This window comes from Anomalospiza imberbis, chromosome 1, assembly GCF_031753505.1.
Source record: "Anomalospiza imberbis isolate Cuckoo-Finch-1a 21T00152 chromosome 1, ASM3175350v1, whole genome shotgun sequence".
Lineage (NCBI taxonomy): Eukaryota > Metazoa > Chordata > Aves > Passeriformes > Viduidae > Anomalospiza > Anomalospiza imberbis.
Window position 1 is genome coordinate 106,022,603 of NC_089681.1, and position 18,626 is coordinate 106,041,228.

Here is an 18,626-nt window from a genome sequence, read left to right on the forward strand (position 1 = left end):
CTGACTGACTGCACCACACATACAGAAAGCAATGATCCGACAATCATAAGCAGCCTTGTAAAGCCCCATCAGTCAGGATATGTTCAAATAATGCACCTGAGAAAACTGGGGTAATCCTGCACTGATCTGCTGAAATTTCTGCAAGTTATGCAGTTTCATAATGAGTAACATAACCATTATTAAAGAAGCAATACTGCAAGATTTAATAATTATACTGAGCTGCCCACCACTTTTACTGGCTTAATTAAAGTCTGGTTGTTCTGCATATGCTTAAACTAAGTAGATGCATGTACACTCACACACACACACACAAAAAGGCAGAAGTAAGAAAGTATACTAGCAACAAAGCAGAAATTCATTGAAAATACATTTCATTTTGCTACTGATTTACCCAGGTCAGATTAATCTCAGACCTTCACCAAAAAGAAAACACAGAGCCACTTGGGCAAGAGAAAAAAAATGTACTTCCAGAAGGCAGTGTAATTCATCTACCTGTCTCTCAACTATCTAAGGCTCTTTCAAGAGATGAGAGCAACATCAAATGTGCCAGAGGTGGGCTTTTGGTGTCATTACACAAATCTGCAGGGAGTTTTTGCCAAATCCCTGAGTTTTCTGATGGTAGCATACCTCCAAATACATCATTTAGAAGCATGAGGTGAACAGAGACAGGGAATAGTATTTACTTTGGGAAAGTATCAGTCGCATGTCTTGTGTATATTAGCAAGTTAAACCCAGGAGAGGCAGCTGAATTACTTGTGACCAAAGAAAACAATTAATCAACAGTTTTAAGGCTTCACAGAATTTTAAATATGTATTTACATGTGGTGTACACTATTTATTTTAGGTATCTTTAAACCTAGACTCTGAAGTCTCAAGTTGGCAGCTGGCAGGTCTTCCAAGATAAAAAACATCTGAGAGGTTGTTTGGTGATAAACTATTTTCAAACAGAACAGAATTTGTGGCTTAGGGGTTCTGGGGTTTTAATTCAGCTAACTTGAAAAACAACACTGAGCTGCCTCTTTACCAAGTTACTTAAAATTCTAATGTTTTAATATTGTTAAATATTATTTTAATGATCTAATTATCTTCATTATTCTTATGTTTGGATTAAATTGAAGTCAGTCTATATGGCTGTAGGGTAGCTTGTATCAGTATGGAAGTCAGATAATAAATAAGACAGCTATTATTAAGCAGAGAAAATTATGCTACTGAAAGTATTTTGGAAACTGCTCACCATGCTAATAGATCACATAATTCAGACCTTTTCCCTGGAAACATTCACACATTAGAGTAGTCCCAATGAGATCAGTGTGAATAATCCCATCATGGGCAGAAGATCCTCTCCTGCAGGCACTTGTTTCAGCAGGTGCCCATAGGAAGCCAAGATAACTCCATTCAAAAGTGGGGTGACTGCAGCATCAGAGTGCCCCTGTGTTCAAGATTCACTTTGTGTGGGATTACCCAAGAAATGGGTCTCTTCTTCCATAAGAGCTGCACTTCCTGAAGCCACCAAGAATAGAAATTTGGGTCCATAGCCTTCTAAACATGGCAGCACTAAGTGCTGTGCAGCCAGCCAGCCACACCTCTGGCCTGAGAATACATGATCATGGTCCAGAAGCTACTGAGGACTCTCCACCCCATTTAGTTATCCCTCACATACCAACTGGCAACAGATCTAAAATAATCCACAAATTCAGCTCAGCAGCTGTTTGCACCTAGGGTCACCTAGTCTTCCCTGGGACAAAGTGGTTTTATGGAAACTAGACAGAAAGAAACCCAAAAGTCCAACTGGAAACCTCTGGAGAAAAGATATGTGACTGCTCCATGCTTACAGACTATACCATGCAAGCTGCATGACTTGGCTGCCCACTGGCATCACTTGGATAGCTTGAGTGGGACATCTGCAAGATGGAGAATCCCAACCTTTCCCTAGAGATCATCCAGGATGGCATTTCTAAACTTTCACAATTACTTTCTTAGATGGATTTGTTTTGAAGTAGGTGTTTACTTTCACAAATGCTCCTATGAAGAAAAAAAATTACCAAATAACAAATTACAGAATTGAGGGTTTCTCTGTCCCACAGTAGAGCTGCTTTCAATTGCTGCTGTGCCAGCAGTAATGAAAACAACTGGACTTCTTACCAGACCATTTCTGTGCATTTGTATTTTTTAAGAAAATCAACCTCATGATCCAAATGATGATGACTTCTCATCTGATCATTTCACAGAATGACAATGCAGGCCATCAACTAGAGAAAGTAATTCTGTGACCACTAGCCAGTGCTCACAACAGTTCCACAATTTGCCTTTGGATCTACTCCAGATGAATGAATAGACAGCACATTTCCCAAAATGCAAGAATTTTGCTGCCATGAAGCACACTGAGGACAACAATCAAGCCTCAGCTTTGTAATGATAGGATTTTTAAAAATGGCCATTTAATTTAAAATAGTTTGTGGTTTGTAAAGCTGTTTCTGCAGAGCACACAGAGGATAAAATGCACATGCTTTCACAGGCCTTCAGCTGCTGGCCCAAGTGCAAAGAAAGATTAAGGCAAGACAGCTTGAATTTACATGATGCAAACTAGAAGAATAAGGAAGAAAAAATGGCTCTGAAAACTATATTTTGTTTTGTCCTAGAAGAGGGATAATACAAACTAAGTAGTTTTTTTACAGCTAGCAGGATCCAGCCAGATTGCAAAGGTATGAGCTTGGGAGCAGCCAAACAATAGATCTATTCTCTCACAACCAATTTCTCCAAATCTGGAATCTCACTTTCTGGGTTCCCACACTGAGCCACAGGCCTCAAATTTAATTAAAAATGAATGCAATACAAAAAATTATTGGTTAGCTTTGATAATGCAGGCCTTAGCAAGGGAAGGGACAGGAAACCAAGCCTAGCAGTGTGGTACAGTAACCCCACAATATCCCCATGGGCATACAATGAAGATGAAGAAGAGTGTAGAAAACTGTAAGGAGAGGCAAAAAAACTCTAATACAAGATTGTGAGTATTTTCTAAGCACCACTCTGTGTAGTATAGTTTACAATGGATGGAAAATACATAAAGGGGAGCCAGAATACACCTCTGACATGAACTGGGTGAAGACACATAGCTGCAGGAATCTGTGGTGAGTTTTAAGGGATGCTGGCATAACCTGTGCTGGAGTTGTGTGCTGGAGCAGGAGACTTACCCTTGAGAAGTAAAACTGAGCATTCCCGTTTCTGCTGTGTTTAGGAGCGGAGAGGAGCCTGTCCAGATGTGGGGAAGGGGGAAAAGGGCTACTGCACAGCTCTGGGACTGCACAGGGACACTGTCTGAGCCTTGAGTGAACCCAGATTCGGTCTGTCCTAGCTCAGAATAAAACCCACACTCTGTTCACCACAGAAGCCACATGACTAACAGTCTAGCCTCAAGCAACGATGAAGTAGGCACAAAAAATTAAGAAGGAGAAGGGTGCTCCTTTTGCTTGTACCCTATGGCTGGGGTTATTTTCTGAACAGAAATGTCCCCTGGCAACATTGGTGAGTAAGTTTACCATTTTGGGAGCTGCTCTGCCACACCCGTGGGATGGTGAATCAGGGAGAGTTATACAACTTTGCTATTTATGGGAGGTTTCATTCACTTACCTCTGCTGTGCTGCTCTCTTTGCTTGCAGTTGTGCACAACCAGTTTTGAAGGATGGGTAATCAGGACTAAAAATGATATGGAGAATGAACTTGGTGAATAAAAATTCACAGGAGTGAGGGCAATCATCAGGAAGAGACAAATGAATTTCAAATCAGAAGTCAACCTGAAAATGATTTGGTAAGGAACTCCTATACAAAAAGTCACAGTGCATGTAGATTTCCATAAATGTTATGACAAAGCCTCCCTCAACTCTACTGCAGCAATCCAAGTAAACAAACATACAGGTAAATTCCTGAACTCACTTCCTAGCTCAGCCCCCAAGGCATGAACATGCCCACTAGTTTGAGATCTAAGAAGCCTAATTTGGCTAAACACTCAGGGTTCAGATTTGTGTTTTGGTATCCCTAATTTTCTTCTCAGTGCAATGTTTTTCTTTTCAGTGCAATGATCCTGAACAAGTAGGACCAGACTGTGTTTCTGTGTGATCAAACTGTCAAGTTGAAGGTAGGGAGCTCACCAGGCTTAACATCTTTCAGCATTCTGTAAACTGGAAGCCAAAAACCAGAGGCTAGGCTTGAAAAAGTTGATCTTGGTGAGAAGCAAAAAAGGTTAAATACACGAAGCTCTGTTAGTCATTGGGATTTATTTGCTCAGTTCTAATTTTAACTTTGGTTAGCCCAATAAAAGGTATCACATCACCGTCTGGGTAGCTGTCGTACAAAAAACAATGCAGCTACCAACTTTCCTCCATTGGATGACATACTTGGGCAGTAGCCCTTTAAAAAAAAGCATCAGCTTCTTTAGTGCACATTTGGTTTTCCATTCATTTTTTTCCTGATGGTGAAAGCAAAGTTATTCATCCCAGAGAAGAACAGATACATTGTATTTCAAAAGTTTAACCAAAACACGCACTTTGCTGCAAATTTTCCTTCTTTCAGGATTTTTAAAACACACCTACAAAGTGGCTGATGGGCAAAATCATCAATTTACAGTCAGTGGAATTCGGTAGGAAAAAAATTTAAAAGGAAAAAGAAATGAATGACAGGATTGCAAGACCTGACGGCTACTTACAAAAATGCAGATGATGAGAAGAAGGACTAAAAGCAAAGACTCTCCCCATTAAATGACCTAATAAATGTTAAACATGGAATGACTTTTTTATAAAAGAAGAGACAAAAATAGGGGGGAAAAAAAATTTCTGTGGTAGCTGGCATGGGAGCATTTCGACACGATTCTGGTGGGAATCCAGCACTTTGGGTCTCCTCGTCCTCCTTCCATGCCTTCTAAGTGTGGCCAGAAGGGACAAACCTCTACATTTGAAATACTGTTGCCCAGAACAATGGGGGAAATGCTCCCCTCACAAGTCACACTCCTCCTGACTGCTTTTGAGACTTGAGCCCTGAAATAGGCAGTCCAGTGTCATGACGAAAGAATCACATCGTACCACCATGAAATATCCAGTTAATGCTGGAACGGGGTGTTCAAATACACTGCCAAGAGAAATTCTCTTTGTTTCTACTGGACCAGAAGCAATCACCCCATATTAACCAAGATGTATGCTTACAAGTTCATAGGCCCAGCCATTGCTCAAATGGAAGGAAGACACTACACCTCCAGGCAGCTGGAAAAAAGCAATTCCTGTTATATATGCAGTAACTTGACTGTTCTCCAATATTTATGGATCTTGACTTCATTATGCCATCAGGGGAAAAAAAAAGTACAATAATCCTCTTTATGTCTCTGGTAATTGAATCCAACCATGAGTATAAAATATTGTGAGCATTTGAAGTAACTATTAATTACTGACTGCTTGCTTCATAATGAATTGGAATATCATGTGTTATAGACCAACTTTTTCATATATTTTCTAACACTTCCAAGATGCTGTGGGACTAAGCTATCCTTTTAAATGAATGCAGTATTAAAATCAATAGAATAAAATCTTTTTTACTTTCCCAAAGAAACTTTAAACTTTGCAAATGGTCTCATCAGATTTTGCAAAGTAAGGAGGACTGGTCTAAGTCATCCTTGGATCATACCCTTGCTGCTTCCTTGCTTGTATAGAACAGCACCTGTGCTACCTTCATTAAGAATGATATAATGTCTCAGAATAATCAGAGGACACTGGAGCTTCCAAAGTTTAAACAGTATGTGAAATTCAGGAAATAGTAATTGTAACAACAAAAACAATTTAGAGAAACCATCACAACTTTTTAAAAAACAGAGGGCCAAGATCTGTGCTGATCAAATGTCAAATTAAGTAAGTTCATTCTTCTTAATGGATTGTGTTTTGGAAATACTTTCTTTCCACATTCTCTTGGTTGAGAAGCAGAGGGAGAGCATGTTGCTCATTGCTTGATTTCCTAAACTATTTAATAGTGTTGCTGTGATTGTTGAAAAGCTGCTATCATCATCCTAAGAGTGACTTCATTTATAAGTGACTGAAGTAACATGAATGAAATGCTCGGGGGTTTTATTTTGCAAGTGCCTATTTCACATGCAACATCACTCTTTGCAGATAAGCAATCACTTCTAGGGTGCAGTGTGGCAGCTATTTAATGAATACCCACTAGCTAAGTCTCATGCACATTGTATTTCAGGAATAGTAGCTTTTGGAAAGACCCTCATAATTTATTACATCATCTAGCTAGGAGTTCAGTGGTGCCAATGTGTCATCTTATTTTGACATGCAGCCCCCAGCAGGAGACTATGGATGCTCTCCTGTCAAAATCAATAGCAAAATACTCACTTAAATTGATCAAAAGTAGATTTGGACCTCTAATCAGGTTACAGTAATGATTCAGGATGACTGACCTCCCTTCAAGATTTCAGGCCAGGGAGCAGCTTATACAATTGGAACAGCTTTTATCTTGTTTCTGCATTTGAATATACTGTCAGTCTGCTGAAGCTGTGGTGGAGGGTGAGCTATGATTGGCACTGATCATTCCCACTTAAGAAGCACTCAAGTCTCTACTCTGCTTTTAATGACAAATGAAAATATCTTATCAAACACTGTTATCACTTCGTTCTAGAGCATTAACTGGTTTTGCAAAAAATAATTTCTTAAAGGAACAGTTTTTATGATGACAGTGTGGTTTTACTGTGGTGCTAGCAAACAAATGAACAATACAATATGTTGATGCTACATCAAATGGAAAACACTCCCATCACAGTTACCACCAATTTATATGGTGTAGCCTGAGGGTGGGGATCTCTTCCAGGGCTTCTGCTTACTTTCATGATTTTTTACCTGATATGTAAGAATCCTTTCACTTAAAGCACAAGAATAGATACTGAAATCTTCAATACAGCAAGTTCATCTGCAAGCATGAAGGCCTCTTACAGACATACTAAACCCAAACACATGTAAAAGAAACATCAACCTATAATAACTGCACATGAAAATAAATTGATATTTTACTCCCTTTTCTGATTGCAAAACAACATTAAACTCTTGGAAAATACCACACTGTTTCAAAAAATTATGTTCATGTTGCATTTGTTTGTACTCCTTGATATGGCAGATGTAAAGACAGAGCAGTCAGGACACATTGTCAGAGAAGACCAGGTCAATTCAGTTATGCTTCCATCCCAATATTAACTACGGCACTTGCCATACACTTAATGCAAACAGAAGTGCAAAGTATCTCTACTGTGATCTGCTGGTCTCCTGGACACACACATTCCCTCAGGTTAGCAGCTTCTACGCAGCAACCAACCAGCTGTCTTGCAAAGGAGGATAGAAACAATCATCCCTGATACTATTGACTATTACAAGAATTTACAAGACAGAGGACAAAAAATAGAGAGGAAGTTCAAGACTCTAAAACAAACAACTTTTTTCGCTGTTTACATAGAAAACAAACTCATGTTGAACTTGGTCTACTAGAGTATTAGGATAAATTCTCAATGAAACAACACATTCATAACCTCTTCTAACTTGGGTGAATTTTGTTAATTATAAGCCTGCCCGTGTAAGCATGTGCCCTCAACAACACCAAGGCTCCTGAAGCAGCATAATGCTGTGCAAACTTTACTTTTGAGCTGCAAAGGAGCTAAGTCACCTGCAAACAGCACATGAAGACACCACATAAATACCAGAGCAACCTCATGCTATAAAGGAGTAAATGAAGAAAGCAACAAGACATGAAGAGGTGACAGCAAACAAAGCTGTGGGAAACTCAAGGTTAATTTCAAATAAAGAAGTGATACAGAAGCTTGGTTTCAGGAGTATGTCATATATTTTACAGTACTTTTGTACCATTTTTTTTACTAGATTATTTATAAACAGAAGACTCTGATAAGAAGGAAAGATACTTATTCAATATGATGCATAGCCTGTATTTTTTTTTCCAATGCTGGAAGAATTTTACATAGAAATACAATTTCTGTTCAACAAACATTTCCGTTTATGGCAGTAAATTACTCTTTATAAGCAATACAAGAATATTGAAATTTATCTCTAATTCTCTCTGTACAGTAAATGCTGAAGAAGAGAAAATAACAAGACATTATAAAGCAAAGCCCAACCCCTTGAAAGCAGAGAAATATTGTTTTTCTGTGTCACAGTTGAATAACAGTTGGACAGAAGAATTATTCTGGGGCTGGAAACCACAGACTTAGTTTGAACTCAGCATTGTGTACAAAGCCCAAATGATGAACAACGTCCAGACCTCCAGATTTTGGTCATCAGAGTAGTAACTGTTTTAATCTGTTTTGCCAAAATGCAGTGGCAGAAAGACAAAATAAAAGAAAAGCCATTGAACAATAACATTCTGAAAACAAACTTCTACCAAGACAATAAACTTTAGAAGTACATACCTGTTTAACAGAAAAATATATGCTTTATGTTAGGACTTATTTTAGAAAATGTATTTCAAAGTTTAGATAATAAAGATGCCATGAATCACAGCATTATTTTCAAAATGTCACAAAATTCCTTTGAGATTTTTTCAATAAAATTGTAATTTAAAATTAATTTTAGTCTTTAAGTCACTTAACCATATAAAATCCTATTCAAATAGCTAAACATGCATATAGGCTGCACGTTTAAGCTGTCCAGAAGAGCTGACCAGGCATTACTATAAAGTCTTGCTCAAAACAATTCGACTGGCCACGAGTGCCTCTCTCAGTCTCAGAAACATCGCTGATGAGAAGCAAACATATGGTCCCCCCAAACTAGCAATCTTTCCTTACATTCCTTACACCTCTCTAGCTTCCAAACTTCCTGTAATTGGCCTGATTTTTCCCAGCCAAAAAGAACTTTCTTAAAAATTCAACCTATGTTTGAGAACTGCTAAGAATTACTTTACAATATTTCCTCTTAGGCTGCTGCATAAATGACTACATTTCAATTACTTCCTTCCTCTGAATTAGATGGACTATTTGGCATTGGGGGAAAGTAAGTAATTTTTATTCAATGCAACATTTAAATCTTGATGATACTATCAAATACTGCAATTTAGCACAATATACAAAGAGGTCATACTTTACTGCTATAGACAGTTCTACCTTTTTCTTCCTTTCCCCCCTCCTGTTTATTAACAGCATATTTTCTCCTTTTTGTAAAACTATCCTCATGAGACCTTATTTTGCAAAGCATGAAGCAGAAATGGCAAATAAGAGTGCTTCTGAGCATCACATCTTAAAATGACAGAAAATAACTTAAATAGGAGTGGATGATATAATTGACCTGAGTACCTACTTGTCATTTACCCTAAAGTCCCAATGAAGCCAGGCAGCTCTGAGCACTGGGATCACATTCAATAATGGGAATCATGACACAGTAATATATTTCACAGAAGTCTCATAGCAGTGTGCTTTCCAGCTATAATTTAGGATTCTTTGGTCCAAGATTCTACACCATGATGGTATGGGCTTTCTGTAGTAATTGTGCTTGATTTTTCTAGATTCCCTAGTAGCTGCTGACAAGAGGACAAAAGAAGATTTGAGATCTATAGTTAACGTTTAAGCCTAATAGCTACAGTAATTGATTAGTTCTCCATGGACTTTTTTTGGTCACTGAGGTGTGTACAGAGACTACAGGAGATTATTTTATTGTGTAATTTTCACAGCGCAGCAGGATACCTTGACAAAGGGTTGGATACCACCCTCCTGACAAAAAACCACAGGGGAGGGATCAGAGTGAAGAAAACTCAGAAAGCAGAATCACTCCATAACAAGCAGGGGGTAGGATTTTTCTTTCCTGGGAAAGAACCAAGATTTCTGGCCCCACAACTTGTAGATAAATCTGAGGTCTCCTGGGGTACAGAGTCATTTTTGTTGGGAGTTACAGCTCACTTCAGCCCTAGAGGTATCAGAGGCCTTACCCAGTTCCTTGGCTACTGAGCTATTTTTAATAGCTAACATGTTGAAAAAGGCTTCTTGAAACAGTTATATCACGTACTGAGCCAGAAAAGGGCCAGAGGCAGATGAACAAGAGCTGTTTGTTTTAGGGGTGGGTGGATGTAAAGAAATTGAAAGTAGACATGGAGATGATGAAGGTTGATGGCTTAAGACATTCTGAAAAATAATGTCTCCTTATTATCCATAGATCAAGCCAGCACTGACCACAGCAACTGTTACAACCACTTTTGAAACAGCACAAAAGTGAGCTGGAGGGAGTGTGAACAGGAGCTGGAACAGGAGCTGGTGAACCCCTGTTGAGGAAACCAACAGGAGTGTGGGATGTGGAGATGGCTCATGCACTTGCATCTACCACAAACTAAACTGCAGCTATCAGTGCATTCTTTATCTGCCATCCAAGAGACTGCAACTTCTATTTTGGTATGAACTAGCAACAGTTGTTTAAATGCCTGTTTATACACTTGATCCAGGTCTCAGTTATTTTCAGTTCCAAGTGTATTTTAGTAATATCTCAACTGACTCTCAGAAATCCAGATATGAGCCTGACTCTTCCAAACTCCAGGCTAAGTTTGTTTCAGTTGTTGGGTGGTGTATTTCAGGCACCTTGCATGGGCCTGACCTCTGGAAGGTGAATACTCAGCACTTTCTAAATACACAACACTCAAAGCACCCTCCAACTGGATTAATAAAAATTAAGGCACTCAAAAATTGGTAGTTACTTTCAAAAATCTTACCTATAACTAGAGCAGACTGATTGACAAGAAAAGCAGAAATCACAGGTAACCATAAAAAAAATCCATGTGTTGCTGTGCTCAAGGTACTTACAGTGTAAACTTTATTCCCATTCATAGTGGCATAGTTAATGGCAAAAGGGTTTGCCCTTTATGTCCAGTAACCATATTTTACTTTATATCTCTAGAGAGCAGAAGTCTGTATAAGCAATGAGAGAGGGGGGAAAAGAGTTGATGGATTACCAGTTTTTCTCCTGGTGGTGAATTCAGCTGTCTGGAATCAGGAATGTTAGTACAGGAGGAAACGAGATAATTATCTTTTGTCAAAACTGTGATATAACAAATGTTAATATAATCTCAAAGGGAGGTGCAGTTCAGAATATCTTTTAAAAAGACAAAACACATCGTGAAACAAAGTTTGCTTTTAACTATGTATAAACAGTCTTTGATCAATCAACTGAATCCTTAGAAAGGGATGATATATCACAAAACACAACACAACACCCTACCACAGTTGGGTAAGTGCTTAAACTTTGCTCTCAGAAAGGATGATAGCAGTTGGCAGGGACACCCAACCAAATTATTAGAGTAGAACTTTTTTTTATATAAGTTAGCACAGTCCTCTCCTTCTGGAAGCTGCAATCACTATGGAGTAAAATGGATTGGTACTGCTGCATTATAAATGCCTCTAGCATGAGATAGAAATTTCTCCTGAGGGTTGTCATCAGAGTTCGTGGCTCTTTGTTTCCTCTGCTGCATCCTCAGACATACCTGTAAAGCAAAAAGGAGATGCTTAAAACCTTAGTGCAGTTGGCAACTACATGCACTATACTGTTGCTTCTATCAGTTTGTGAAAGCCTTGGTTATAGCTGGAGGAAACAATTCATTACATGCAAAGCACTTAGGATAAAAATGCTTAACTTGCAAATTCAAGCTCTTACAAGTTTGGAAAATAAAAAAAATAATGCAATAAAGGCAATTTCACATCAGCTTTTCTATACATATCATGGACGATAACAGTTTAAACTACAAAATCATTGACTGCTTTTGCACCAGAAAAAAATGCCAGAGAACAACTGGGCATATGATCTGAGACACAGTTACTCCAATCTACTTGCATTTATTCTGTCCCTTTTTCTGGGAAAAAAATGACAATGCAAGTTGCAAAACAATGGAAAATTGATTGCATATACTCATTAAAAAGGATATACATACATACATATATATATACACATATGTGTATATATGTGTATATATATATCTATATATATATATGTATAAAACTTTCAGCTTGGGCAAGAGGAAAATAGCCATACTCTTATATTGAATGTTACTTCTGCTATAAGCCAACAGAATGAGTTTCCCATTTTCAAATATTAGTTCAAGAGATTAATCAGTCTTGGATAGGATAATAGTCTTAGCAATAATGAGCCTGCAAATTTTGAAAAGGGGGTAGAGACTCATAAAAAGTTGCTTCAAATATCTAGGGAGAAAGAAAACAGTGGCTGATCAAACAAATTTTTACACACACATACTTGAATGACTAAAATTAAAAGCAGTTATTTCACCCAGAAGTTTCTTACATGTGCACTCTTAGTTTAGATTGAAAATTATTTAAATAATTAATTTAAGCAATCCAAAATAAATTGGCACCATCTCCAAATTATATATGAGTAATAATAAAATAACACAGATTTTATGAGGTTTGTTTTCCTATGCTTTTTTTCCTTCTTCTCTGAAGAAGGCTAAAATCCCCCAACATACAATGAAATGATCCAGCAGGTCAGCAGAATAAAATGTGAGCATCCAGTGTTCTAAACCAAAGCGACCAGTCTCCCATCAATCTAATTGCATTCACAATCATGTTCACACAGAATTTAGCCCCAACAAACTACATAAACTTAAATCCATATGCTTTCATTTAGATCTGTGCAATTTCACATGGTCAAAACAATTTAGATTTATTTTCCAGCTTTTATTTTACACTTACAGCACTTTGGTGCTTGGGGATTTTAGAATTTGCAGTGGTTTTCATGGGTGATGGTACTAAACTGCACAAATGTTATCTCAAGCCTTGAGAAAAAAGACTAAAGCAGTAAACTTTCGGCAACAGCTGGAAGCCCAAAGCCCTGAGGGTCTAAGAAGTTCCCCTTACTGATGTTGCTACTTTTTAAGTACAATTAAAAGTATCATGTTAAGGGCTGAGTTGGGGCTCCAAAGGTCAGCCCTCGAATGGCCGTTCCTTTGTTCAAAGCTCTCACCACATAGCGCACGCTGGGATGCCAAAGGGACCAGCAGCAGGTCCCATCTTGTTTCATCAATAATCATGGGGAAGGAGGTAGGTAGCATGATAAGGAAACTTGTGGATGATAGGAAACCAAGATGAGCTACAAATGCTGGGGAGGAGAAAGAAATATTCCTCTAGGACTAAGAGATTAACAAATATAAAAGAAGATAGAGGAGATAGACTTTGAAATGTACCATGGAAATAACAAACTATAACTTTTTCCACTGTGCTACTTCTGCAGGGCTTTCCTCAGCAAGTATCTGTGTTTTAGTTATGCACTGGCAGTGAAACACCCACCATAGCTCAATGCAGTGTAGAAACCACTGCAAAGCTACAGTTAACACTGTTCCTGACTACACAGCTTTGCTGAGCTGTTTAGAGCACTGCCTAAAAAAAGCACCTGAGAATCTTGATTTCCCACCATCATCAAGGGAAATAGTACCAGAATTATGAAACTGGCTGCTGCACACTCCTATAAAAGCCGAATACACACATAATCTGAATGAGAAACAGAAAAAAGGAGTTATGACTATGGTCAGCTCTCTGTACCCAAAATGAATGGTTGCAGATTTACCAGAGACTGAGAATTTACCAACTGTGCATTGGTGTTGCACATTTAAGCCATGACACACCACTGCATTGCGGAGTGCCCTCAGCCTCTTGACATTTAAGGACTGGCTGGCTACTGGACCTCTAAGAAACATAACAAAACAGAAATGAAAGAAGGGAAGTTTAAAAAATTATCTGGGGGAAAAAAACCCTCTCAATGAGAAGGCTGTATCATAATGCATTTTTTCCTTTGTTAGGCTGAAAACATGGCCTATTAAAAATTAAAGTGTAATTATAAACTTAGCAAAAAAAATTCTTTGAGCCAAAAACAGTGCCCAGTGCCCAAGACACTGCCTTCAAAATCTGTTACTTCCCTGACATTAACTTCTTACAAATAACCCTTGTGTCTATTTCTACAAACTGCCATGCCAAAGTGAACCATGAGTGGTTACTTTCACTAAAAGCTGTGGCTCCACTAAATCTAACACATTTACTGTAATTACTGGCTGGCAGAACTGAAGCCACAGAGCAGGATTTACCCTGGTTTCACACAAGTTTGCACAACAGCTCTGTAGGTTCCAGCTATAGGGAACCTGGAATACTTCTGCATGAATCAAAGAACTACTACATGAGTAACTGTGGGAGAGGTGAGCTGACAGGTGAGGCACAAGACTGCAGCTATTTTTATTGTGCAACTTGAAAATGGGAGGCAATGCAGAATCCGGAAAATATGGCTTGGAGTAACCAGCTTTCTCACCTCTACCCTGTATTTTTTCTGACATGTAAATTTTATTAGTCATCTAGGAGAACAACATAAATGTCACATTGATCTAACTGGCACATTCTACATTATAGCAGATGAGATAATTAACATCAGAGAGGTTTCTCATTAGTATATTCCAACAAGCTTAGGCAGATCCTAAAAAATACAGGGTATAAATCTAAATTTTAAAGGTTAAGGTTTCTTTACCTCATTTCATCAGGAATAAAAAGCTTCCTTTCATCTTCATATCCCCTTGTGAAGCTCTCTCTGTTTTGTTTTATAGAGTATCCAAAAATCCTATCATAATAACACTGGTGTGAGCACATACACTTAAAGCAATATATATTGAAAGGTTTATGTCTCTGTTTATTAACACAGCTACAAACTGGGAAGCTGCTTTTGGAAATTATCATGATAAGTTTTAACTCAGCAGTAGGCAACTCCAAGCACCTCCAAGAGCTTTTGGAGTTCAGTTTTCAAAACAGAGCCAGAATACATGATTATATTAATATCCTGATTAGTAACATGAGATTGAGGATATCTGACACCAAGAAAGTCACTTAAATCCCTCAAATGCCATGTATTTGTCAATTAGCACCCTCAAGAAAGCAGCTTCTATAAACAAAGACACAGAATACTTCAATCATGTTATTCACCTCTTCAAAAGCATGACTTAATACACACATATCATTGAGTCACTGAAAGTTCATTTGTAGATCAAAATGTACTTCTGAGGTCTGAAAACCAAAAGTTCAAAGAAAATCAGTTACAGTGACAGAAGCACCAAAACAGCAGAAAACCCCCAACTTTCCTGGGCTTATTATTCATGCAGTTAGAAGAAAAAAACCCAAAACCCCAATGACACATTTAAAGGGAGAGATGATATTTGAGCATGATGGCAGAAGGGAGGAGAAAGAATCATTTTCTGTAGTCATAAATTATTGACACAGCATGATGCTGGATGTTTAAAGATGTTCGGGTTAAATAATTAGGCAATGGAAGAAACTACCCAGGGAGGTGGCTGAGTCAGGGATATGGGAAGTTTGCAGAGATAGGGCAGATGAAATCCTAGTGGGGATAGTGAAAAGGAAGACACACAGGTTTTGAACTGGATGACCTAAAGGATCTTCTCCAATCCTATCATTTATGCTGCTATGATTCATGCTGAGGAGAACATTTTGGACCCTTATGAATTACTGGCTGAGTTTCCTGGATACTATTGTACATTAGTCCACTCTAAAGCATGCCTAAAACTAAGTCAAAGTTGGCTTTGAAGTGTTTGATCTACAATATCCAATACTTCCAGTCTCTTTTTCATACAGTGACTCAGAAAAGAGCTGTTATAACAAGACAAAAGTTATTTTGAGTTCAGATTAAGTTAGAAAAGGGAGGCACCCTGTTCTTCAGCTATTCCCACCTAAAAGAGGAAAAAGCCCACCCCATCTCATGGCATAATGGTCAGTATTGCTATTTCTAGACCTGACATAAGACAGCTTTAGAATGAACTACAGCTTTAAAGTAACTGTTTTTCATAAAATTTTGGATCCAAAACTAAATGTTCCAAATGACCAAAGTTAGTAGCTTTTTGCTTTTTTGTTAACAAAAGATGACAGATTTTTCCCAGCACCTTTAAGTCATATTTCTGAAAATCATAATTCTTCTTTCAAGAGGGCCCATCTATTCATTACTAATAATTTTCTTTTCATTAAAAACTACTTGAGGAAATGTATACCACTTCCTTTTTCTTAGTATTTAACCTTCATTCTGTAAACACAATCCAAAGGGCTTTTCAAAAAGTTGAGGAAAGCACCAGTCTTGCTTATCAAACAGAGTTTATAGGAGTGCAAAATGGATTACTGTAAAATCAACAGGCTACAAATTTTCCTGTACTGCTTTAATGGGAGAAACTGGACTTCATTGGTATTCTGTATCACTTTTATTGGGCTAATAAGCTGAGAGGGGCCCCAGCATTGCCTTCCCAAGTCACCAGTGAGTCACTGACCACTGCACACACAATTTTAAAATGCTCAGATTTTTGTATCAGAAAGTGGAGTGATGGTAGCTGAATAAGTGGGAAGCATGGCTGACTCATTTATTGAAGAATTGTGTTAAACAAATAAATTTGTTTTTCATTTAGTGCGACAGAGAAAGGGCTTCATTCAGTGAACTTTGCTTTGTCCTAAGGGACCATATACATCACAGGGTGGATAATGTGAAACAACCTTTTCCATCCCTGTAAATGTGCCCCCCACTAACTGCGACTAACACGACAAATCCAACCAACATGAAGGTATCCACTGCTAAGTTTCTAAATGCCACAAAATAGCAGGGGTAGAAGGGGCAGCTCTGACCTTGGGGAAAGAGGAGGGTCTATTCCCACAAGACTCACAAAACCTTGCTAAAGTCTTCCTTTTGTCATTCTGACTTAATAGTGGCATGTAGTAGCCCTGTAACACAATGCAGTTAATAAGGAGGTAACAATGACAAAGGCAACATTTACCAAATGTCCACATAGGGTTTTTTTAATTAAGTTTTAAACAACTTACAAAGCTTTTGTGCACTCACGCCTCTAGGCATTAGCCCTCAGTATAGTTTCTTCAGGATTTCCTTCTGATTTGTATTTGGAAAATGCCCAAGACATATGAAATGCTTCTCATATAAAGTTTGAAAACCAGGAAAAACACACAGTGGCATCACTAAAATTTCCTAAGGTGCACAGCTGCTTCTTCTAATGACTCCAGTTACATACACATGTAAATATAAATATAAATACACATATACACACACTCCACATACACACAGTTGGAATAAACACATTCTCTAAGAACTAAAGAGTCGTCAAACCACCAAATCCAGCTTACATATATATATATATATATATATATATATATAAAGGAGATCAAGATGAATGAGATGCTAATTAATTTGAAGCAATGTAGAGTTCTATGAACAGCACTCTAATAACAAGTGTTTTAAGTTCCACTTAGGAACAACAACAAAAAAAAATCCAAAAATTATTACAGAGCAAACTGAGTATGCTTGTAGTATGACAACCTGTTTAAAAAACAGTCACCTACCTAAAATCATGTCAATTATCATTATTAGAGGAAGCATAATTTCGATGAAGCCAAAATTGTGGATGAAAAATACACATTTTCTCCAAATAGCTGACATCTCACAATCACCTACCAAATGCTGGACATTTTTCCCAGAAAGCTTGCAAAGGTTTTGAAAATTGATTGTTTTCATTTAGACATGATCTCAAGAAGTCACAAATGACACATATTTCAGCTGGAACTGATATTTCTTGGAAGTAAATCCTGTAAATGAGTTTGCTTTTCAATAGCCAAACCTCCCTTCTTTCTCAATAGCTCTCTGCCCCTGTCAGGGTGGTAAATTAATTCAGTGGCTTCTAAGCCAAATAAGCACAATACAAATAATTAAGTAATTATGGCCATAAAAATAGTGTTGCTTCAATTTATTCTTCATCATGCCTATATCTTCCCATTCACTGCAACCCACAATCCTATTAAGTTTTTCAGAAATGTTGAGTCTTTAAGAATTTGCTTTCAGAAAAAAAAACCCCACTTGGACCATGTACCTTCAGATTAAACAGACTATAATATATTAAAATGAGGGAGGTTTTTTGTGTGGACATAGCTCTGGGCTTTTTCCTGGGGAGAAGCAATGCCATAGCAATCCGTCTTTTGCCTGCCTGATTCGTTGTGCTGTTGTGTTGACTTCCCAGAAAGATGACCAGTCAGCTGACTATTAACAAATCCTTTATCTTCCATCACCATGACAGATAGGCAAAACTCCAGGGGTAGGTTAGCTTTAGGGCAAGATTTTCCACCATTTTCATATGAATAGCAGTGAATCCTACTCCTGGAGACAACCAGCCAGTGTCTGCCTGCAGGAAGATCTAAGAGCCTTCACAGATACCATATACATATACACACACACATACATATATATATTTATATGTGCATATATATATATATATATATATATATATATATATATATGCGTATATATTACAGTCAATTTCAACTGCTATAGGTTGGCTGCAGCTTATAATTGATGTCTTGAAGACCTACAACCTCCTCTCCAAGAATTCCTCCTCTACATAATGTCACTTGAGCTAATACTTAGCAAACTTTTCAGCTGAGATTATTTTCATTTGAAATCTGTAAATACAGGTCAAATAAAGCATAAGTCAATTTTCTGCTGAATATATCAGAACTATTTGCCTAAAAAATAAGAAACTGCAGCAACCAAATTGTCCATTCTTTTTTTTTTTCA

General features: G+C 37.8%; 1 protein-coding gene across 8 annotated transcripts in view; it reads right to left on the reverse strand.

Annotated features, from left to right (window-relative positions):
* Positions 1–11,132: 11,132 nt before the first annotated feature.
* Positions 11,133–18,626, reverse strand: part of BBS9 (Bardet-Biedl syndrome 9) — a 282,162-nt gene continuing 274,668 nt past the window's right edge. For all 8 annotated transcript variants that reach the window (XM_068204038.1, XM_068204045.1, XM_068204028.1 and 5 more), the window contains one exon: positions 11,133–11,496. In XM_068204038.1, coding sequence (XP_068060139.1) covers positions 11,450–11,496 — 47 coding nt within the window. In that variant the 3' untranslated portion in view covers positions 11,133–11,449. The remainder of the gene's footprint in view (positions 11,497–18,626) is intronic.